The sequence below is a fragment of the Wolffia australiana genome, chromosome 6, assembly GCF_029677425.1.
Source record: "Wolffia australiana isolate 7733 chromosome 6, ASM2967742v1".
NCBI lineage: Eukaryota > Viridiplantae > Streptophyta > Magnoliopsida > Alismatales > Araceae > Wolffia > Wolffia australiana.
Window position 1 is genome coordinate 15611413 of NC_135840.1, and position 24395 is coordinate 15635807.

Genomic DNA, 24395 nt, shown 5'->3' on the forward strand with positions numbered 1-24395 from the left:
GTCCTTCGATACCCAAGAGAAACATTAGCGTTGTCAACTTCTCATTAGCTTTGGGAATTCCTTGCAGATTTTCTTTGGGCTTCTTTCGCTGTTTTATGTTCCAGAGGTAGATCCATATCCGGGTTACACTACTCTTGAATCGGAAGTATTAACAAATGAGTGGGAGTATGAACCTCTTGCTGGAGATGAACATATCTGCCCAGAGAGACATGCTAATATGCTTTCGAGTGAGTATTGCTACTCTAATTAAACTATAGAATTATCTGATGATCATAATTTTCGGGGAAAAGAATAAACTTTCTTCCTATATCTGTCATTGGAAGTTCTGCCTCATGGAGGTTCTGTCTTATGGAATTTCTGTCCTCGAGAGAAAACTGATGTCTAGTAATCTCATATTTTCCTAATTTTCAAAAAAAAAATCTCATATTTTCCTATTTGATCGTATAACAGGAATATATTTCTCATGGATGACCCCTCTTATGGAGAAAGGTTTCAAAAGACCTATAACTGAAAAGGATGTGTGGAAGTTGGATACCTGGGACTTAACGGAGACCCTGTATCAAAAGTAATTTATAATTTGGATTTGGTGCCTTCTACTGTTTATTAATTAACCAGTTGTCGTAAGTTTCTGCTATATTCTTCTCATCAGGTTCCAAAAATGTTGGATACAAGAATTGAGGAAGCAGAAACCATGGCTACTTAGGGCTCTGAATGCAAGTCTCGGTGCAAGGTAGAGATCATACTCTTTTGTTTTATACGGGGCACACTTTTCTCCCTCTAGAGACAATTTTACTATCCATTAGTGGAAAAATTCTAGGACTTTATTCTTCCTGAACAAGTTTTCTTTAAATGTGCAGGTTTTGGCTGGGGGGTGTTTTTAAGGTATCTAAATGTTATATTGTTACTGCCTCAATAATTACTTTTATTTTTTGGTTTATATGATCACGACTGGTCGGGGTACTATGAATTCAAGTTTACTGGATTGCAACCAGAAGAACTTGGGAGATGGTATTTATAGTAACGTTGACAGTCTTTGCTTAATTTGTGCGACTTCTCTATGAAAATCATTCAAACTGTATCAAAGGTGGTTGGTAAATTTTTTTTTTGTTTTTTTGAAGAAAGTATTGAATACTGTTAATAAAGGAAGAAGAGGAATAAATAAGGGGGCAAAGGCTGTGTCCCTGCCGCTCTGTAATACTCTCTTCTTGGCATTGTCTCTTTTTTAACAATCTCAATCGTGCATTCTTTCATTTTATCACTTCCCTCTCACGATGCATCTCTTTTTCTCCATGATCACGAATTCTTATGCAGATTTTTCCCATGATATTAGAGTTTTACCTAAACTTTGTTGGAGTTTCCAGAGAATATGCTATTTTTTCTGTTATGATCAAAATATTGTACGGGTTCTCTAAATGCAAATGATGTTTTTACCATGGCTTTATGTTTTCATAGTTAAATAATGCGTTTGAAAACTCTTTGTAACTATATTTTGTGGTGAAATTGAGAAAAAAACAAGAAGAGAACTTGGAGAGACACAATAAGTTATACTGGTTGTTTGTTGTACCATGATGAAGTCATGAGTCCCTCTTCTTTCTTTGAACCTAAATAGTTTCTGGTATGTTGAACCTTAGGAAATCGGCTCACATCAATTAAGTTCAAAAACCTCTCGAAAGGGAATTTTTAATGTGAAGATACTCTATTATGGCACAAGATTTGTATTGGCACTTTTTAACTTGTATTTTGATATTACCCTTTCTTTGTTATTTTTTAATTATTTTGTAGATCGGCAATGATGCTTCCCAGTTTGTGGGTCCAGTAATCCTGAACCTTCTTTTACAAGTAAGTTACCGGCTGTAACTCTTGCTCTCACCTTGAGTTTCGAGTAAAATGGTGTGCGGTATTTCGATTCATTTACTTAGGAATTGCTTCAACTGAACTAACTGATTGCTGGCAGCTTATTCACATTTCCTTTCTTACAGTCTATGCAACAAGGGGATCCATCATGGAATGGCTACATCTACGCTTTCTCGATATTCTTGGGAGTGGTTTGTTCCCTACCCTTTCCCTTGTAATCTCTTGTTAATTATTCTATTCAAATTTTTTTGTCTATTTCCCTTCGTTGGATAGTCTGAAAGATTGATTAATGTTTAGCCCTGTTGCTTTCCCGTTTGTAAGTTTTGCATTTCAGTGAATTTTTATTTTCGTCTAAGCTTAGCAGAGGAATTGCATCAGTCTGAAACGTTTTCATTTGTTCTTGACGAGGGGCACAGAGATTTAGGAATCTTGCAAGACTTGTAATTTAAGTTTTCCTCGTAACTCAGCTGATTCGTTAGCCAAACCTATTGTGCATCTGAATTATTTTTTATCATCGTAGTAAAAGACACCTGCATTTGAGCTAAAGTCGCTATTTGTGGAGAATTTGGTCTTTCACTCGTCAAGGACTATCTGTAAACATTTATGTGATTCAGTGTTATTCAAGTCTATACTGGTTGGAATCTTTCATCCTAAGGATATATGATTCCGAAAAGAGATTTCTCATTGTTTATAGGGAGCTGTAGTTGGTTTGGTTATTTTGTGATATCTAGTGTTAAAATATTAGAGTCCTCTGCTAGGTGTTAAATTTAGCGCAGGATTCTGATCACCTTTGCATGCCGTCGCTCAAATTGTATTAATATCATACTCCCTTGGTTTCTCTGTCAGGCCCTTGGAGTTGTAAGTGAGGCACAATATTTCCAAAACGTTATGCGCGTTGGTTTCCGGCTTAGGTCAACCCTGGTATGGCAGTCCTTTCAATCAGTTTTACTTCCTAATTTATTTTTTGACTTGTAATGTGCGTCCATTTGGTGATAATGGTGAGGATCTCAAACATCATTCGTATCTCAACCACCTGTATTGATTGGTTTTCGGTTTTCATATTTATTATCTTGGAAGAGTCCTACGATTTCAAACCTAACTTTTAATTCATAGTGCTATTTATTTCTCAGTTCCTTGCCGATTTTTTTTGTTTAGTATTTCATTTGATCACCATTGTATGAGTAAATGTCGACAGTCTGTGACTGGAATAGTGGATCGATTATATCAATGTTTGCATTGCAGGTTGCTGCTGTTTTCCGCAAGTCCTTGAGGCTGACGCCTGAAGCTCGAAAAAGAATTGCGTCTGGCAAGATAACAAATTTGATAACTGCTGACACTGAGCAGCTTCAGGTTTTGTCCTTCATCTTAATGTTTCTAGATTCAAACTCTATCAATGCCTGTCTTTCCTGTTTTTGCCAGACATGGTTAACCATCCATCTTTGTCGATCGGCACTCACCAAAACTTGAATTTTATTTTGTTTACACTGACGGGTGCACTGATGTTGGTAGAATGACATTTTCCATGCAGCAAGTGTGCCAACAACTCCACAGCTTATGGTCGGCACCATTTCGTATCACCATTGCTATTTATCTCCTTTACAAGCAGCTGGGTGTTTCTTCACTTGTAGGGGCATTCATGCTGGTTCTCTTGTTTCCCATACAGGTACATCTCGGATGGAGTTGTGAATCATTGACTTAGATGAAAGTTATTTTCTGTTTCTATGCGTTTCCCTAGCTAAGGCCAATCCGTGAGATGAGTTTTTATGGTTCACCTTGTCCAAATGCCCACCTGTAATCCATTATTGGATTAATTTTAGAAGACAAGTATGAAATTTCATGCTAGTTAATAAAGTAAACGGTTGAACTCCAGCATATTGGATTAATTTTAGAAGACAAGTATAGACAAGCCGTTATCCAATAATAGAGACGAGTCTTTGATTACATCATCTAAAATCATTGTGTTAGTGTTTCTTTGGAACAGTGTCAACTAGAAAAGTGGTATTCGACAAAAGATCAGTTAGTAAGGATGGTAATGCATTTTCTCTCTTTCGGATATTTCACCCTACTGCACATGACAACGGGGAAGACTCCCGTTGACACCAGCATCATTCACTGTCTGCCACCTTTGTCGAAAACTCTAGAATGGGAAAAATACCACGTTCATCACTGTAACAAAGTACATTATGTGCAGTTAAGGCTGGCCCGCTGACTTAAAGGGAAACATCTTATGGGCCTCTGTAAGTTAGGCCTATAACTTTACATTCATAGAGACTAATGGAGAAAGTAGTAACTGCTGTAATCAAGTGATCAACGGATCATCGGCCGTCAGCACTCTTTGTTCAAATTTTCAAATTCTTTAACTTTGACCTGTGTTCTGCAACCAAGATATGGATCATCTGCTTCTTATAATACCTCTTGTCAGCTCATGGCTGATTGGAGGAGAGAATGAGAGGCGGGGCGGCGGGAGGAATCCCGCCACCCTGGGAGCCAGGGAATAAAACCCAAGAAAAAATAAGTGGAATAGCTCAATGTCATTCATGTTTGTTGACATTATTGTCTCCTTTCCTTTTTCTTTTCTTCTTTCTATTATTAGCTCCTTTCTATTATTAGCCCATTAAGGGCCCTTTCTATTATTAGCCCATTAGGGCTCCCTATAAAACCCCTTGTAATCTCTTTGTTTGGGTATCAAGAATTGTTCTTTCTTCTTGTCTTCATGGTATCAGAGCCAAGAAGCCAAGTGGATGATGATGACGACGGAGATGGTGAAGGCGGGGGAGAAGGAATAGTGGACATACCCGCGTTAGCTAGAGAGCACGAGCCCACGACTGGAGGGTCAAGCAATCGCCGAAGACGTTCCACTTCTTCAGGTGTAAAGCCGGGAAGAGAAGCACTCGCCGAAGACGCTCCACTTGGAAGAAGACCATAAGACAGAGGCACTTGACCAGGCATCGGTACTTGGTTGACAGAAGGTGCAACCGTAGCGAGATTGCTCTGTTGTGTTCGCTTCCGTTGAAGCTTAAAGCACGTCTCCTTGGAGTGACCCCGCTTTTTGCAGTAATTGCAGAAAAGGGAAGGATCACCTTTGGAGGATTCCTCAGTCCGAGTAGATGGACCACGAGACAAAGCTCCTGCTCCAGTCGATGTGGTCGTCACCGAGGAGCGCGTGGAGGAAGACGAATGTGCTACAAGTGCAGAAGCCGGGGTCTGGGACTGCTGAAAGCGAGATTCTTCAATTCTCGCATTGCGAAGCGCATCCTTGAAGGAAAGCTCTTTCTCGGTGTATAAGCTGAGCACGTGCGCTTCATATTCCGGGTTAAGTCCTATAAGGAACTGAAAAACCCGAAGTTGAAGAGTGTACTTGCGATCCACCGAGTGAGGGTCCGGAGGCATGTAGTGATCAATCTCATTCCACAGAGAAATGAGTTCTGTGCTGTACTCCATGATCGTCCTGTCTCCTTGACGTAGATTGGCGGCCCGATGCACTAGCTCATACAGTGTGGCAATATTATTTTTCTTGGAGTGGCTGTCAAGGGCCGCTTCCCACGGCCGGGCAGACTCAAGAGACAGAAATTCACCCTTGATACTCGGTGAAATACTATCCAAAAGCCATCGATGGACCACCCCTTCAACGTCTAGCCAGTCATAGTACTTGGAGTCCGTCTTGGAAGGCCCTTCTTCAAGTAAATGACGCATCAGTCGTCCCTTGAGAGTAATCTGGACATATTGCTGCCACTGAAGAAGGTTAAAGCCGGTGAACATCCCATCTGGAGGCATCCGAGGCAGAGAAAATGGTCCAGGTGAAGCCGACCAATTCCCCGACTCAAGAGGTGCCTCCGAAGCATTTGACGTTTGACCCACACTGGGTGGCGTCGATGCTGGCGTCACACCGGAAACCGATACAGGCTCCGTCATCTTGATCACAGAATGAAGTGTCGCACGAGGAGCACACGGCTGCAGGAACGCCAGCATCGACGCCACCCAGTGTGGGTCAAACGTCAAATGCTTCGGAGGCACCTCTTGAGTCAGGGAATTGGTCGGCTTCACCTGGACCGTTTTCTCTGCCTCGGATGCCTCCAGATGGGATGTTCACCGGCTTTAACCTTCTTCAGCAGCAGCAACAGCGAGGGGAGACAAGGGAGATCGAACAAGATAGAGACCCTCATGCTCCTCAGCAATGGAAATCGTCCTCCCCGACACCTTATCACGATAAAAACAAGTATTAGGAGTGAATGTAAGATCTTGGTTCAGATCACGAACAAGGCGGGATAAAGAAAGAAGATGATGAGCAAGCCGTGGAACATGAAGGACTTTAGTGAGGTTCATCGAAGGAGAGAGAGACACATGACCAATCCCAGCCACAGTGAGAAGATCACCGGAAGCGGGATTGGTCGTGTGTCTCTCTCTCCTTCGATGAACCTCACTAAAGTCTTTCATGTTCCACGGCTTGCTCATCATCTTCTTTCTTTATCCCGCCTTGTTCGTGATCTGAACCAAGATCTTACATTCACTCCTAATACCTGTTTTTATCGTGATAAGGTGTCGGGGAGGAGGATTTCCATTGCTGAGGAGCATGAGGGTCTCTATCTTGTTCGATCTCCCTTGTCTCCCCTCGCTGTTGCTGCCGCTGCAGTTCCCCTTTCGGCGTCTCATGAGCGTTTGTGCCTTCTCCATCGACGCCTCGGCCATCCATCCTTTGCTACTCTTTATCGTTTATTTCCAAAACTTTTCCAAGGCCACTCTGTGGACCGCTCTGTTTGTGATGCTTGTCGAATTGCTAAACATCATCGTACTACGTATCCTATTTCTTCTTCCCATTTGACTCCTTTTGCTCGTTCACACCGGCGTGTGGGACCCTCCCCTGTTCATAGCACGTCCGATGCTCGGTGGTTATGTATATTCATTGATGACGCTACTCGTTTCACGTGGGCCTATCTCTTGAAAAATAAATCAGAGATCTCCCTTGTTATTCCTCAGTTCTACTCTCGCATTCAAACTCAATTCTGCACTTCTATTCGTCGCTTCCGCTCCGACAATGCCCGAGACTATGTCAATTCCACGTTAAGTACTTTCTTCCAAGAAAAAAACATCATCCATGAAACCACATGTCCTTACACCCCCCAGCAAAATGGAGTTGCAGAACGAAAATTTCGTCACATTTTTGAAATGGCTCGGAGCCTCTTATTTCACATGCATGTGCCAAAGTATTTTTGGGCTGAAGCTGTCCTAACTGCCATTCATCTTCTCAACCGTCTTCCGTCTCGCGTACTTAACTACTCTACTCCCATTGATTGTCTCCAGCATTCCTTCCCCAACATTTCTCTCAGACCAATCTTACCTCGTGTCTTTGGGTGCGTTTGCTTTGCTCCTAACCACCATCTTGGTCGTGACAAGCTTGATCCTCGGGCCATCCAATGTGTCGTCGGCTATTCTTCTACTCAAAGGGTTATCGATGTTATCATCCACCCTCTCGTCGATTTATTGTCACCAAGGATGCTACCTTTGTGAATTCACTCCGTATTACCCCTCTTCTTCTCCACCTTCTCCTTCTTTACCACCTCAATCAGATCCTTGAATTTCTTATTCTTCCTAACTCATCTCCCTCGTCACCTGTCCCAAGTCCTTCCTTGCCTGTTCCTCTCGAAGAGCCTCCATCTGATATTCCCATGAACACCTTGTCCTCTGATCCTCTGCCTGCACCAATCCCAAATCCACCTGTCCTTACTAAAGATCCATCCTCTGCTTCCAGAACCCTCCTGCAGAGTCCCCATCGGATCCCTCTATCCCACTAAGTTGTGCCCCTTTACCTATACGCCGTTGCCATGAAAAAGCGCTATGGTATCACTCTTGTTCGTCGCAAGCCTCGTGTTCCTCCTACCCCTGAAGTTCCCTCATCCTCCTCATCCACTCCTCTTGAAAATCCTTCATTAGCACTTGTGTCTTGCCCTCATCCTTCTCCATTGTATCCATTAGCCGCATCCATCTCATCTCATCGTCTTTCCCCATCCTACCACGCTCTTCTCACCTCCCTTGACACTATCTCCCTTCCAAAGACGGTGGACGTAGCACTCTCTCTTCCCCATTGGCGTCGGGCAATGGAGGAGGAGCTACAAGCACTTGCCCTAAATGACACATGGGATCTGGTTCCACTACGCGGACAAGCACTTGGTTGGCAGTCGTTGGGTTTATGCTGTAAAGCACAATTCCAGCGGCTCTATTGAAAGGCACAAGGCACGTGTTGTGGCGCAAGGGTTCACCCAACAGTATGGCATTGATTATCAGGAAGCGTTTGCCCCTGTGGCCAAGATGAACACTGTCCGGATTCTCTTGGCTCTTGTCGCGATCGGGGCTGGATATTGCAGCAATATGATGTCAAGAATGCTTTTCTTCATGGTGATTTGACTGAGGAGATCTATATGGCCTTACCTCCTGGATATGCCTCCTTAGTGCCGTCTACTCCGAGTTCAGTTGTTTGTCGCCTGAAGAAAGCGCTGCGGTTTGAAGCAATCTCCTGCGTGCTTGGTATGGCGTTTCACCATGGCCATGAAGAACCGGGGATACCGTCAGTGTAATGGAGATCACACGCTTTTCTACCGTCATTCCACGTCCGGGAGTGGCTATTCTTCGTGTACATGGATGACATTATCATCACGGGTGATGATACGAGTCCATTACTCAGCTGGCTATGTATCTGTCGTCAGACTTTGCCATCGTCATCTTGGCCCATTACGATATTTTCTTGGTATTGAGGTGGCTTATTCTTGAGTGGGATTTTCATCTGTCAGCGGAAATATACAGTGGATCTTCTTTGCGAGCTGGGAAAGGAACACTCCAAGCCTATTTCGACACCGATTGATGTGAGTCATCGACTTGGTGCGGATGAGAATGAAGATCCGGCTGAGCCCGGACAATATCAAAGACTTGTGGGCAAACTGCTCTATCTCCCCCACACCCGTCCGACATTGCATATACAGTGGGTGTTCTAAGTCAGTTTATGCAGAACCCTCGAATGAGTCATCTTCATGCTGCCCATCGCCTCCTCCGTTTCTTGAAGGGCACCATTGGCGTGGATTAATGTTTCGTCGTCACAGTGGTCTGCGTCTAGAAGTCTACACCGATGCCGATTATGCATGATCTGTGGTTGATCGTCGGTCGACCTCTGGGTACTGCACCTTCTTGGGAGGCAATCTTATTACTTGGAGGAGTAAGAAACAGAAAGTGGTCTCTCGATCAAGTGCTGAAGCGGAGTTCCGTGCCCTTGCGCATGGTCTTTGTGAAGCACTTTGGATTACCCAACTGCTTCGTGAACTAAGGTGTCCGGTTTCTTCCCCTGTTCAGCTGTTCTGTGACAACAAATCGGCTATCAGCATTGCTCATGATCCCGTCCAGCATGATCGTACGAAACACATTGAGATCGATCGACATTTCATTAAAGAGAAGCTTGAGTCGGGAAATTTCTGCACGCCATATGTTCCGTCAGCTGAACAGCTTGCAGACATCTTCACCAAAGGGCTTCATGCCCCTCGGTTTGAGGAGCTCTGTTCCAAGCTGGGTGTGGAAAACATCCACGCTCCAGCTTGAGGGGGAGTGTTGACATTATTGTCTCCTTTCCTTTTTCTTTTCTTCTTTCTATTATTAGCTCCTTTCTATTATTAGCCCATTAAGGGCCCTTTCTATTATTAGCCCATTAGGGCTCCCTATAAAACCCCTTGTAATCTCTTTGTTTGGGTATCAAGAATTGTTCTTTCTTCTTGTCTTCAATGTTCTATCTGCCTAAATAGGGAGATAGACTTTTACGCTTTTACACAAAACCCCCTGAAAAATTAGGGAAAGAAATGTTACCCTACAATCTAATACCTCTGATTAATCCCCGTGCTGGCTGGACCTAAGAAACCTTTTATCAACATCATCTTCTTGCTGGACTTGTATTCCTATTCATGTGACTGAGTTTGCCTGATTTTGAAGCACTATCCTCTGGAACAGCTGTCTACAAAGGATTCTGCTCTGCAGACTAGGTTATTACTCTGGAGAGTATTCTAAAAATTCTCTGAGGATTGAGAAAGACGGTATTTGAAGTAGCCCAAACAGCCCTCATAAGGGCCCATTCAATCATTGTCGGGGAAAGTTCATAACTTTTGGGCCCACCAGAAAATTAAAGATGAAAATTAGTTTACCAGAAGACATCAGTTGAATGATCAGTTTTCTTCTGGGCAGGAGTTACCAGAAGACTGTATTCGGCTATCGTAAGGGGGAAGGTTCTCCGTATTACGAAATTCTTGAGTCTTCGGACATTCTTGAGTCTCACCTTGTTCCTCTCCACACTTCTTTTCTCAATGAGGCATCTATCAGAGAATTCTTTGTAAGCTATTCCCTTTGAACTGAATTCGCTCCGTGTTTCCTAGAGTGAGACTATTCCATAGCTGGCTTGTATCTACAAGTACCTGACAGAACAGGGTTACTTTGCAGTTGCTAATGATTTGTCAAGTAGTTGTCTATTTTATAATTTACCCAAAGACTATTGAAAGCATAAGTCTTTTTATTGAAATGTTATTTAAGGTGGTCACCCGACACAGCGGTGACCACATAGAGTTACATGTGAAGGAAAGCGTAGGTCTTCATAACCAGGTATCAGCTGTTCATACTGCTTGCTTCTATGAAAACCCCCGAAAAATAGTTAAATTTATTTCAGCTGGACTCTTGAGGCCTGAATTTTTTTGGTGATATGTCACAACAAACTCCGGAAAAAAAGACAAAGTGGTTATTTGGGGCCGCCTATTTTTCTATTTGCTGTTTTAATTCATCTGTGCATTTAATGTGGTTATTGTTCGACCCACCGAAGCCCCTAGAAATAATGGGAAATTATTTATTCCAATTTTGGTATGCAGGTTGATTGTATGATTAGATTTTCACTAACATTCTTTTTATTCAGACGTTTGTTGTAGGAAGGATGCAAAAACTGTCCAAGGAGGGACTGCAGCGAACTGATAAACGGATTGGTCTGATGAACGAAGTACTGGCGGCCATGGATGTGGTCAAGTAGGCACATTATGATTTTTTCACTTTGTGAACGTAGTCTCATTAATGATGTATCTCTTTCAAAACATAATAGATACTATGCATGGGAGAGGAGCTTCCAATCAAAGATTCAAAACATTCGAAATGATGAACTTTCCTGGTTCAGGAGAAGTCAATTATGGGCAGCAGTAAGTGAAAGCTAGACGGGCTTCCTCGCCATTATATTTTTTATCTTTTTTGATCTATGTAATACCAATATTCTTACAAAATTAATTTAACTTTTGAAAACCACTATTTCTATTTTTTTGCAGTGCAACAGTTTTGTCTTGAACAGTATACCTGTTCTTGTTACTGTTAGTTCATTTGGATTGTTCACCCTTCTTGGTGGGAATCTGACTCCTGCAAAGGCGTTTACATGCCTTTCACTGTTCCAAGTGCTCAGATTTCCTCTGTACATGCTTCCAAATTTGATGACCCAGGTCCGTTGAGCATTTTATTTATAAATGAAAGTCTGGTGACTTTGCTTAATATATTCATTTTTTTTATCATCCCTAAGGTTTTGGGGACTCTTCATGATTTTCCAGTGTAGGCAAGTTTTAATCTCAGTTCTCTTCACTAACCCTGGGATTTGTGGTAAATGACAAGCTCAAATTCTATCTAGCTTTGATAACGTACCACATAAATCTAAGAACAGGGCGACAAAGCATTTATTTTTCTTTATTTTAATGCTGCACTTGCGTCTTAATGTGATGATTTTTTTTTGTTTTTGGCAGGTTGTAAATGCAAACGTGTCTTTAAAAAGATTGGAAGATCTTCTTCTCGCTGAAGAAAGAGTGTTGTTACCCAATCCACCGCTCGACCCAAAACTTCCTGCAATCACTATCAAGGATGGATTTTTCTCTTGGGACTCTAAGGTTTATACATTCAGCTCGTTAACATTTCATGTTTCCTTAATTCTGAGAGTTTAAAATAGTAAGAGCAATAGACAATCTGAAGTTGGTAGACAGATTTGTTCAGTTATACAGCGTGAATACAAACAGAATATACTAGAAGAAAGGCATACACTCTCTTGTCCATAGGGTCATATCTTACGGTTTGAAATTATAGTTTAAAGTCATTTTACTTATTCGAAAACTTTCTGTCGTGTTGTTGACATGGCGTTTCCTTGTCACCTCACCTATTTCCCCTTTTCATTGCATGTTAACACTTCATCCATTTTCAAATATAAATAAAATTTTCTCTTGATTTCCTCTCATCTACATTTTTTGTTTAGTAGAAAAATGAAAAATAACTTTTTATGTTCAGTCTACATTTATCCTCCTTTAATAGGAATAAGAATCCCTCACATTGAATATATCAAGTAAGCTGAAAATATGTGTCCTGTCAAACAAATGCACTGGAAACAGCCCAGTGGGATGGTTTACCACATTTCCAATACGAATGATCTGACATCAAACGCTTTACCTGCAACTTTCCCTTACCAGTCTCCCTTGGAAATTAATTCACTTCTTGCAAAGGCAAAAGCAAGTGGGACGGCAGACAATGCTAACTTGGCCGCCGCATAATCTTAGAAACTTCACTCATAACTGAACACCTCCAAAAAGGCCCTGACCACCATGCTCAGCTGTCCTGGAATTCGAAGGATCTCAGCAATGTCCTTGTGCTGCAATGCGATCAGAACTGTATTTGGCTGCTCTACCTTTGTCTACATCCAAAACCCCATGATGCAAACTTAATCGTAGAGCTTTTGAGTTTGCCTCTAAGACTGCTGCATTTGATGCTCAGTCTCTTGAACATGCTGCATGATTTTCAAGAGAACATTCTTGGGTCCTATAACTCTCAAACATATTAGCATGTAACTATCTTCTGTTTTTATCAGATTCTTCACTTAATCTATCATTTGTCTTGATGGTGTCTGCTGTTCGGCTTCTGCACTCGCATCGATAAGCTATAGAACCGATCAACATAACAAAAAAAAGAAACTAGGAACCATAAAACTGAAATACATATTCACGAGTCTCCCTGTCAAAAGCCCTGGATATTTAGAGTCTTAATAAATTAAATGGGGAAAATAAATGCTTATTTCTTATGCCCTTGTGAAGATAGTATAGGCAACTTTGTATGCGGACACACCAATTAATATTACATTTTTTTTTGCACGGTGCTGTTACAACACATTATGTTTCATCATAAAACCTTCCATTGTTCTCCACTCAATTGAATGCTGCCTCGTGTATCACAGGCAGAGAGGCCCACACTGTCAAACATCAATCTAGATATACCTGTTGGGAGCCTTGTGGCAGTAGTGGGCAGTACTGGTGAAGGAAAGACGTCTCTAATATCTGCCATGCTTGGAGAATTATTGCCAGTACCAGACACCAACACAACCGTAGAGATTCGTGGTTCTGTTGCTTATGTCCCACAAGTGTCGTGGATTTTTAATGCCACAGTAAGTTAATATCTTTGTTACATGAATAACTCTGGTCGAATTTGCTAATTTTTACATTGACTTTACAGGTCAGGGACAATATACTGTTCGGGTCTGATTTTTATCAGTCACGGTATGCAAATGCCATTGAAGTGGCAGGCCTTGAACACGATCTCGAGCTGTTGCCTGTAGGCCCTTAGTCATAAATTTTTTTTTTTATTTTCTTGCGTAGGGTTTGATTGCATTTTATGATTATTATTTTTTTCTTTTTCAGGGAGGAGATCTTACAGAGATTGGAGAGCGAGGGGTAAACATAAGCGGTGGCCAGAAGCAGAGAGTCTCCATGGCTCGGGCTGTTTATGCAGATTCAGATGTATATATATTTGATGATCCTCTGAGTGCACTCGATACTCATGTTGGTCGATTGGTAAGACATCCGGTGCATTAAGTTTTACCTTTTATCGTAAGTATTGGCCAGAAGAACATTGGGGTCTAATTTTTTTGTCAGCATGTCGTTGATTTTTCTTGTGTGAAAGAAAGAATGTTGTTGAATTTGTAGTACTGTGAAAAGAACATTAAAAACTAATGTATTTAAAAACATGAAGTCCAAAAACAAGAACATGAATCGTTCTCAGTGCAAAAGAAAAAAATTGGTCCATTGTGCAATTCTCTTTTCATTATTCCTATTTTATCATTGCAGGGAGAAATATCTTTTATTATTTTCGTGAAAATAATGGCTCCTTTGAGCTACTCTTTGAGCTACAAAAGAATAGAAGATCAAAGATTCTGAACCAGTTTTTATTATTTCTCTCTGAGTCCACTTCTCGTAGTGTGAAATACTAGCTATTTTCATTTTCAGGTATTTGACAGATGTATAAAGAATGAATTGAGACAGAAAACGCGAGTGCTTGTCACGAACCAGCTGCATTTTCTCCCATACGTTGATCGAATTATTTTGGTCCATGACGGTACAGTTAAGGAGGAAGGGACATTTGAGGAGTTGAGTTCTCACGGAGCTCTATTCAAAAAGTTGATGGAAAATGCGGGGAAAATGGAAGAGTCTCTTGATGAAGATATGGAGAACGAAGACAAAGTTGAAGATGCCGGTAAAGTTCCCATAAATGGGGAAAAAGTGAAAAAGGAGGGCGTTCCAGGGGTCAAGAAGGATTCAGTCAAGACTAAAGAAGGGAAATCTGTGCTTATCAAACAGGAAGAGCGTGAAACTGGAATTGTCAGTGCGGGTGTACTCTCTAGGTACTTGATCATTTTCCACTCGCTAGCTGTCTCATTTTCATTACTGATTTCTTCAAGTAATGTCGTTGAGGTATGAATTCATTGCATTGCAGGTTGTCTTTAATTATCCAATTGCAAACTGTCTTTTTTTCCCTTATTTTGAGATTTCACAGTTAGTTTCTGCCTACCACAAATGCATAAAATCATAATCTAAAAAAAATCACTGCCATTTTTGCTGATAAAAATTTAAATCCCATGTCTGATCCACATGTCTCACTTGTTTTCGCTTTAAACAACCAGGTACAAAAACGCTCTGGGAGGTCTGTGGGTGGTGATGATACTGTTTGGGTGCTATTTCTTGACTGAAGTGCTTCGAATCTCGGCCAGTACTTGGTTGAGCATCTGGACGGATCAGGGAAGTCCAAAAACGCATGGTCCTGGCTTCTACAATCTGATCTATTCGCTCATCTGTTTGGGTCAGGTATGCATCGTGTGATTTCTATCATTTACCAACTTTTCCTTTAATTCCTTGATTGATCGGTTGGTCTTTTGAATGGTTAATCATGGTTCTGTGTGGGTCACCGTGCCTGGGTGCTGTTTCCATTGTTTTTTTATTAACTATGAAAAAGTTGTGAAATGATTTTTTTTTGCATGGCTAACATGTGAAAGTTCAAAGTTACTAATTGAGTTATCAATCGATTGATTAATTGACTCAGGTGATAGTCACACTGTCAAACTCGTTTTGGCTGATCACCTCGAGCTTATATGCTGCGAGAAGGTTACATGACGCCATGCTCAACTCAGTATTGAGGGCTCCAATGCTGTTCTTCCACACAAATCCTCTGGGGCGGGTGATTAATAGGTTTGCCAAAGACATGGGCGACATTGATCGAAACGTGGCCGTGTTTGTGAATATGTTCCTTGGGCAAGTGTCACAGCTGTTCTCCACGTTTGTTCTTATTGGCATTGTCAGCACACTCTCGCTCTGGGCGATCATGCCACTTATTATCCTATTCTATGCTGCATACTTGTACTACCAGGTTGGCTGTCTCTCATCTCCGTCTTAAGCTATGCATAGTTCACTGCAGGCAATGCATATTTTTCTTTAGTTCATCTTGATTTTTTGCGAGTTTCTGCTGAGAAATTTTTGATTGTTAAAGATAGTATTCTGAAATTTACTGATCTCTTCAGAAACTGCATCTCAATAGATGATCATGCATAGAATCTTTGCTGTTGTGCCTCTCTTCACTGTCTTCAACCGCTGCTTGATCACCTTCATCTATCGAGAATAATTCATAGATCAACTTTTTCCCCTGTGATCAGAGCACCTCCCGAGAAGTGAAACGGCTGGATTCGATCACCAGGTCGCCGGTTTATGCACAGTTTGGGGAGGCACTGAATGGTTTGTCAACGATTCGGGCCTTCAAAGCGTACGATCGGATGGCCATGATCAATGGCAAGTCGATGGACAACAACGTTAGGTTCACACTGCTGAACATGGGCGCCAACCGCTGGCTGGGCATCCGGCTGGAGACTCTTGGCGGGGTCATGATCTGGCTCACCGCTTCCTTTGCAGTCCTCCAGAACCAGCGTGCTGACAACCAGAAAGCCTTCGCTTCTACCATGGGGCTGCTCCTCACCTACACCCTCAACATCACCAACCTCTTGACTGCAGTGCTCCGCCTGGCCAGCCTCGCAGAGAACAGCCTCAATGCTGTGGAGCGAGTCGGAACATATATTGACCTGCCGTCGGAGGCCCCGGCAGTGGTTGAGAACAACCGCCCGCCACCCGGGTGGCCGGCCGCAGGCGAGATTGAATTCCAGGACGTGGTGCTGAGGTACAGGCCTGAGCTTCCTCCTGTGTTGCATGGGATTTCTTTCAAGATTGCAGCCAGCGAGAAGGTGGGGATTGTAGGGAGGACTGGTGCAGGGAAGTCCAGCATGCTGAATGCGTTGTTTCGGATTGTGGAGGCGGAGAGGGGACGGATCTTCGTTGATGGCTGTGATGTGTCAAAGATGGGCCTTGCTGATCTTCGTCAGGTGCTTGGGATTATACCCCAATCGCCTGTTCTCTTCTCCGGTGAGTTTCTCTTCGCTTACTATCCTCCGTCTTAATTAGCCTTCACAAAAACTTGGTTTTTTCCTCCTTTGCTGTCATATTTCTGGGTCTAGGACTTGGCTTCTTTCTTCTTGAATTTTTTGCTCCCTTTGAATTCACTGAGTGTCCAGGAAATCTGATTTCTGTGATCCAATTTACACTGAGTTTCTCCTGAACAAGATTCTTGAAATTTGTCAATGGAAATTAAAAATTCCTTTATCTTAGATTCTTCTCCGAATAATATGTTTTTTTGGAAAAAAATCTTGATATTTTTCGATAATCCATGAATTCAATGTCACCTGGCCAGGTGATAGATCACAGAATCTGTATTTCTCGACATTCCATGACTTCTACAGAATTCCAAGATCACCCGAGAGTCGTCCTGAATCTTTGCCACGATCCTTCCTCTCATTCAGCTTTGTACCATTGTATGGACTGTTAGCTAGATTTCTATGATATTCATATCTCATCGGAGAGATTTCAGTGGCGAGTTGAACGCGACAACGTACCATTTTTCTTTTCCTCACTAAGGTTCTGATCCGAGATTTCTTGAAAAAGTTTATATTTTCATTCTTGTGTTCTTCCCCAATCACTAGGATTTTAATTTTGTGTTAATTTCTTCTTGACATTTTTTTGATATTCCATGAATTCAATGGGCCTGGCGGGGCGACATATCACTGAAATCAGATTTTCTCAACATTTCCTGAATATTTGCCTCGTTTGGTGCCTACCGTGCTTTGCTCTCTATGTCAAGAGTTCAATGATCGCCATATCTTCTATTAGAGATTAAGTGATGATTGAAAGCTCCAATTTACGCTGGTTTTTTTTTTTCTGAATTAGGTTCTTATCTAAGACTTGTGGAAATTAGATTTTTATTAATCTTAAGTTGTCCCAATATGAAGATTATTTTTTTTGGGGGGAGGTCTTCTGTTTTCTTTTCCCATTTTTATGGGTAGGGTTTTTATTCATCTCTTTTACCATATCTCATTGACAGGAACAATTAGGTTCAACCTGGACCCCTTCAACGAGCACAACGCTGCAGATCTTTGGGAAGCGCTGGAGAGAGCCCATCTGAAAGATGCCGTCAGGAGGAACCCTCTGGGTCTCGATGCCGAGGTCAGGAAAGCAAACTCAAAATTAATTTTCTCTCCTTCCATCCTCGTCAAACAGCCCGTCTTTATTTGAATCAACGTCCCAGGTTTCGGAGGGCGGGGAGAATTTCAGCGTTGGCCAGCGTCAGCTGCTCAGCCTTGCCCGTGCTCTGTTGCGAAGGTCGAAGATCCTCGTGCTGGATGAAGCCACTGCCGCTGTTGATGTAGCCACAGACGCGCTCATCCAGAAAACCATCAGAGAAGAGTTTCGGTCTTGTACAATGCTCATCATTGCCCATCGCCTGAACACCATCATCGACTGTGATCGAGTCCTTGTCCTCAGTGCCGGTCAGGTGGGTCCCTTATTCCTTACCTTTGGAAGAGACTTTTAATTGGAGGTAGACTTTTACTTGGATGAAAATGATAAGGGACGATGACAATGCTGATGATGAACAGTCATTGTCGTTGTCATTTGTCCGAATCATCCGATGACCAATTCTTCATCGCCTAATCATTGTTGTCGTCATTTGTCCGAATCATTCGATGACAAATTCTTCATCGCCTAGTCATTGTCTCATCATTCGTGTGTCATTCATGTACAACCAAAAATGGATGACAATGAAAGGTGGAGTATCACAATAACAATGCTGAATCATCGTTGTTGCCATATGTCCGAATCATCCGATGAAAAGTTAAGCTGTGCATCATCGTCTTGTCATTCATCTTGTACATAAAATGGATGACATTGATGAGTCGTCTCCTTTATCATTGTCTCCTCATCATTTCATATTCATCTCGTAGCTAAAATGGAAGAGAATTGGTCATTCGACAGTCCTTTAAAAGTTAACAATTCTTCGCCCAAGGAATGCGTGGGGATTTTGTCCATTTTGGGCCCAGTCATGCTCTTTCTATGTAATTAATGGGAGCAGGTGAAGTTTGCATCAAGCCATTTGTCACTTCAGGAGACATGTTTTTACAAGTTACAAAAAACATTCAAGTTAACTGTGATTGATGTCCTGGGAGACCAGGGTATTCATCCCAGTAAGGATTAAATCATGTCTCTTATTGGTTATGGAGCTTGATCCAATGCATCCTGTTGGAATCAAACGCTTACCGACTGTGCTAAAAGCTATAGCTGATAGCAAGGGCGCAACTTTTCATCTTTAAGCAGGATGTTGTTCTTCAACACATCCCAAGATGCAGAATTTAATTAAACCCGAAAATGATCGGATATACCAATCTGATGAATGACACTGATCAATTACGGATGCGCATCATGGAAGCCTGTCCTTTTTGCTCTCTAAATGGCTTCTGAAACCACTTTCAAAATTGTCTTGTTCTTGTAATCATAGTGAAAGATCATGTGGCTGTGTTCTTTTCGTCTTTCTTGCCCATTCTCCGCACCACTCATACCTTGGACTCTTTTTCTGGTGATGTTTATAATGAATTCATCTGGACAGGTGGTGGAGTTTGACTCGCCGGAGCCTCTTCTGTCCAACGAGGAGAGCGCCTTCTCCAAGATGGTCCAGAGCACGGGGCCCGCCAACGCCGAGTACCTCAAGGTAAATAGTTTACGTGTACCGGCCCACGGGTATAGTTCCGGGTCGTCCCGGACGTGGACGAAGGACAGGATGGGACGAATTTTGTCCCGTCCTACGTCCGATGTTAGCTCAGGGACGAAGGACGGTACGGGTTTTCGTCTACCGACAGAAAAACGGACCCATCCAATAATCTTGGGACGGTTTTTTGTCCTGTCCAGTCCTCTGGGGACGAATTTTTGTCCCGAAATTCGTCCCGGAAGAAAAAAAACCCATTTATACTTTTAATATATTAATATAGTTTTTTCTAAGTATTTTAAGGGAAGTATGGAGGAGAGAGAATGCAAATGGACTTATGTACAATTAATTCTGAGCGGCGTCAGTTTGCACGCGCAGAAAAAAACACAAGGACCTTGATGCAAATTGTCATAGCAAGGCCACATGGCGAGATCTCAGCCGTCAGATGTGAATCCGGCTGTTTTTCGTCCACATCCATCCGTCCATCGTCCGAGACCTCCGGACGGGCGGTTTTTTCGTCCCACGGGACGAAACCGTCCCGTCGGGTGGTCCCGGGGATGAATTTTCGTCTCGAAATTCATCCGTATCCTCACATCCGTTCTGTGGCGAAAAAAATCGTCCTGTCCACGTCCCTGAACTATACCCACGGGACGAGTTTCTGAAGGTTCGACTTTGGCAGGGACTGGTGTCCGGCGGGGGACGGCGGCGGGCTGCAGCACAGTGGGCTGCAGCGGCCCAAATGGCAGTGGGCCTGGCGCTCTCGTCCTCGCAGGGTAATCTCACGATGATGGAGGAGGACCATAGCATCGTCGGGAGGACCCACGAGGCTGTCGTCACGTTAAGAGGCGTGCTGGAAGGCGAGCACGACGTCGCCATTGACGAGGCCCTCGAGAGGTACCAAGTCCCTGGAGAGAGGTGGTGGTCTGCGCTCTACAAGACAATCGAAGGTGAAACAGGAGATAACTTTTCTGGTTAAATTTGGCTGGAAGTTGTGGATTATAGTCTGACTGACGTTTTTCTTGTTGCTACGGACAGGTCTCGCTGTGATTAGCCGCCTCTCGCGTAACCGCTTCCACCAGCTGGACGCGGATGGCAGGTCTGTTGACTGGGGCGACCCACAGATCTAAGAGACGAGGATAGATTCGAAAGCTGCCTCTTCGATCGGCTTGAACTGGAGAGCGAGAAAATGGGAGTTAGATGCCGCTGCTTCCATCAGACCCATAATTCTAGAGAGAGAAAGAAGAGATTTAGCAGTGAATGAAGTCTCCCAAGACTTGACTGACTATCTCGCTTTCTCTCTAGCTTGAGGGGCGATGCACATGTTTTCGTAGTTAATTATTCGGTATTGTTGAATTCCAAAAGGCATCAATCTGGCTAGGGAAGCCATAGATTGCTTTGCTCTATCTAATTTAAGAACCTAAGATGAGATCATTTTTCTAATGCCTGCAATGTCTTAGCTTATTTTAGAGCTTTTGCTTATTACATAATAGCATGAAGAACATAATGCATAATATTAAATGTCATAAGGATAGATAGTGACAAGGGAAGTAATTTACAATATCAACTTATGGTGCTGCACCAATGGAATATCCCTTGTGGGATAAGTGTCCATTGATTTTTGTTCTAAATTAAAGATGTGGTTCAAAGTGAATATAGTATAATATTGGCAGGTGATTTGATCCACAAGCATAGCAAAATGTAAAACCCCAAAGTAGGATGCTATTTATAATTACAAGAATTTGAGCCTGCATGTGAGGCATAAAAGTATCTAATGGAAGATCAAAAAGTCTTAGATCTTGACAAGACAAAAGAAAAGGCAGGTCTAAGATTAAAAGTGAGCACATAGCTTTACAGATGTGGGAACAAACAAAGCACTTCAAAATTATACCTGGATGTGGAAGAGGATAATCATTAAATTAGTGCAACTTATTGTCCTTCAATCCCCATATGGGTTTCTTACAAAGGTTCTTAGTTTGGTGCAAGTTTAATTAGCTTTATAGGAATCTGGAAGAGGTAGAGTTGAAGCTACTTTAATCATCAAGAATATCATAGTGGATCTGACATTTTTTTATTCTATGAGGATGACGCCATTTCTGATCCACTAATCCAATACTATGTGAAGAGTTTGCCCACCTAATGCAAAAGGAATTTGAAATTTCTCATGGGAGAATTGAATAATTTTTGTGGACTTCACATTATTAATAACAAAAGTTCTCTCTACGATAAAGTGTATAAACAATTTTGGAAAAGTCCAAGGTAGAGGATTGACAAGCTAAAGGCACGCCCATGGCGCCAACGCAAGGAATGATTGTATCCTTGCGTGGCCTCCTTGTCCCTCTTTCGTTGGGCACTCTCCCATCCTGGAGCAAACAGAATGGTAAGAAGATCATCCTGGATTGATGACAAGTGCTTATCGCGTAGAAGACAATGATATTCAATGTAAAAAGAACTGCATGGATATATCTAGTGGCCATACATCTGTGAGACTCGTGATGACTTGTTCAAGGAACCAAACAGTAGCATATTTAAATTTGTATAAGGGGGTTTCATCATGGATGATTTTGAGAACTGGGTTCAATTAGTCGATCATGGGCACGAGACACCCCAACAATAAACAATTTCACATGTGGAGTATGTAGATAGTGGAATGTGTTGTGTGAAACTCCTATTGGTTAAATACTACCAATTGAGTTGCTTGTTTACATTGAATACATTTCTTATTAATATTTATAATTAAAATTCCATATCTTCTCTCCAAAAATCTCATCATTATTTGTTTACCACTAATGTTAAATTGAAGCATTATTTTATGTAATATGCTTTCTATTATTTTCAAATCTCGTATGAAATTTATGGGGACATTGGCTTAGCGTATGAATAATTTGATAAAGTATCAATCAATTTAAAACATTCCTTTCCAAAGGATAAACCACATAAAAGTGTCAACAAATAGTATCCACTATTGACATCATCAACTACTTATATCATTACTCCATTGTATTTAATATTGAATTATGGAGATAAATTTATGGTGTATTAATTAATGGTTTTGTGTATCTTTCAAATAAGATGATATAACTAAGTATACACATGGGAAGACAAATCAAATCATATATATGGAAGAGAGGATAGAAAAATATGAGAATGAAATTATATTCTGATAAATGATATAATCAAAAGAATCATAACTTTGAAAACCACCAAAAACGGGAAAGTGAAGAATTTTCAATTTTTCTGCCACTAATTAACAATTACTTAGTTGTAGCTGCGTACTCAAGAGAGGGAGGGAAGAATGAGCTGGAGAGAGAGAGAGAGAGAGAGAGAGAGAGAGAGAGAGAGAGAGAGAGAGAGAGAGAGAGAGAGAGAGGGAGAGAGAGAGAGAGAGAGAGAGAGAGAGAGACAGAGAGAGAGAGCGAGAGAGAGAGAGAGAGAGCGGAAGAGAGAAGAGCGTGAGAGAGACAGAGGGAGAGAGAGGAACGACAGAGAGAGAAGAGCGCGCGAGAGAGAGAGGGAGAGAGAGGAATGAGAGCGAGAGAGAGGAGAGCAAGGAACGAGAGAAAAAACCATGAGGGAGAGAGAGAGACAAGACAATGAGGAACGTCAAAAAAAACCGGACCAAAACTGCACAATTGCACCACACAGGACCTTGGCCGATGTGCAGTGTGATTTAATATTACACTGTTCGATGTGCGGTCTGAAAATTTGAACTGGACCGCACATCGGCCTAAAATCACACCAGTTGCACCAAAGGACCATCCCTAGTGGGGAGAGGGGGGGGGGGGCAGTTTCAAAAAATTAGCACAATCACACATCTTTGCACTGCACAGATGCATGTGCGGTGTACGGTGCGTTGTGCGAAAATAGTAAGCAGTGCGCTGTGCGAATTTCGTGCTCCTCTGCACAACCGCACACTCGACCAGCGGGCTCGGACTTTATTTTTCAGTGTCGGATCCACATCGCTCTTGGCAATGGTCGAGGATGCTCACGAGCAGTGACTGTCCCCCATCACATTGACCCTCGAGATGAGCTTTTGGGTCGTTGGGGGCTTGTCCATTGCCAAGACCCCTCGTATCGACTATCTGGACTATCCTCTTGGGTCAATGAGTTTTTCGTGGAACTTCTCATTGATTTCCTTACATGAACGCATCATCATTTTGCATTTTCACAACACATATTGCCCTCTCCCTGTTCAATCACACGAGCCACTAGATCTATGCACTTCGTGTTACATTACTTATAATGATAAAAAGGTTTCGAGATATCTTGTAACTTCAAAATGTTAACGCAATATCTTTAATAGGAGACAAAAGTAACCAATATATATTAAATTCCTTGATATTTCAGTCAAACGGAGTTCATTATTCTCAGATGATAGCGCTCTTATTATCGAAGCATGTGCAGTCACTGGAATATCATAAAATTAAAAAAAAACACTACAGAAATAAAGAATTATTCATAGATTTCATTGTATAAATTACCATAAAATGCAGTAAATGGTTGTGAACCTAGGCGCCACTGTTACAGTTGATCTTGGAATCTATATATCCTTAGAATATAGTGGACTTATATCTCAGCTGGCTCATAAAATTAATGGTATCTCGTTATTTAAGAAAATAAGTCAAAGTAAAAATTTAAACCTTTAAAGCTGATTTTTTTAATACTATGGATACTAAAATAATGGGAGAAATGGGATTAAATTATTTTTTCAACTGCTTCTATTCAAATTATGGATTGACAATGGCGTATCAATTATGTAGAGATCATAGATGTCTGACTATGATTGTGGAGCGAATGACACTGTATGATTTAGGAAATGTGATGGAGGACCACCCGTCAAGCAAGTCCAAGCTTGTTGTCAGCCGCGTTGTGGAGCCCAAGTCGACGTGCAAAACCAGAGCTTCCACTACCAGGCTTAAAATTGCTTCCGCATCGTGTTGTTTTATTTTCTGTTTGTGCTGCTTTACGGTTTTTACAGAGGTCCTTCTGGTTTTATGGAAGCCCTCCTCGCATCGCTTGTTTTTATTTCGTCACCTGTGGACTGTAGGGAGGCCCCCTCCTGCGTGTGTACGTGCCTCCCCCATGAGAGTCTTGTGTTTTGTGCCTTTTGGTTTACACGTTTGAGG

The 24395-nt window shown here is 42.0% G+C and overlaps 1 protein-coding gene across 2 annotated transcripts in view; it reads left to right on the plus strand.

Moving 5' to 3' along the window:
• The window catches only part of LOC144704137 (ABC transporter C family member 2-like), a 36876-nt gene extending 16164 nt beyond the window's left edge, over positions 1–20712 (plus strand). For both annotated transcript variants that reach the window (XM_078576398.1, XM_078576399.1), the window contains 25 exons: positions 68–227; positions 451–565; positions 650–730; positions 858–882; positions 1783–1839; positions 1980–2045; positions 2701–2775; positions 3097–3204; positions 3383–3517; positions 10781–10887; positions 10961–11054; positions 11178–11345; positions 11640–11780; positions 13109–13315; positions 13384–13482; positions 13569–13721; positions 14154–14548; positions 14828–15008; positions 15244–15567; positions 15851–16607; positions 17620–17741; positions 17824–18069; positions 19177–19278; positions 19952–20219; positions 20308–20712. In XM_078576398.1, the coding sequence (XP_078432524.1) occupies positions 68–227; positions 451–565; positions 650–730; positions 858–882; positions 1783–1839; positions 1980–2045; positions 2701–2775; positions 3097–3204; positions 3383–3517; positions 10781–10887; positions 10961–11054; positions 11178–11345; positions 11640–11780; positions 13109–13315; positions 13384–13482; positions 13569–13721; positions 14154–14548; positions 14828–15008; positions 15244–15567; positions 15851–16607; positions 17620–17741; positions 17824–18069; positions 19177–19278; positions 19952–20219; positions 20308–20399 (4278 nt within the window). In that variant the 3' untranslated portion in view covers positions 20400–20712. The remainder of the gene's footprint in view (positions 1–67; positions 228–450; positions 566–649; positions 731–857; positions 883–1782; positions 1840–1979; positions 2046–2700; positions 2776–3096; positions 3205–3382; positions 3518–10780; positions 10888–10960; positions 11055–11177; positions 11346–11639; positions 11781–13108; positions 13316–13383; positions 13483–13568; positions 13722–14153; positions 14549–14827; positions 15009–15243; positions 15568–15850; positions 16608–17619; positions 17742–17823; positions 18070–19176; positions 19279–19951; positions 20220–20307) is intronic.
• Positions 20713–24395: the final 3683 nt, after the last annotated feature.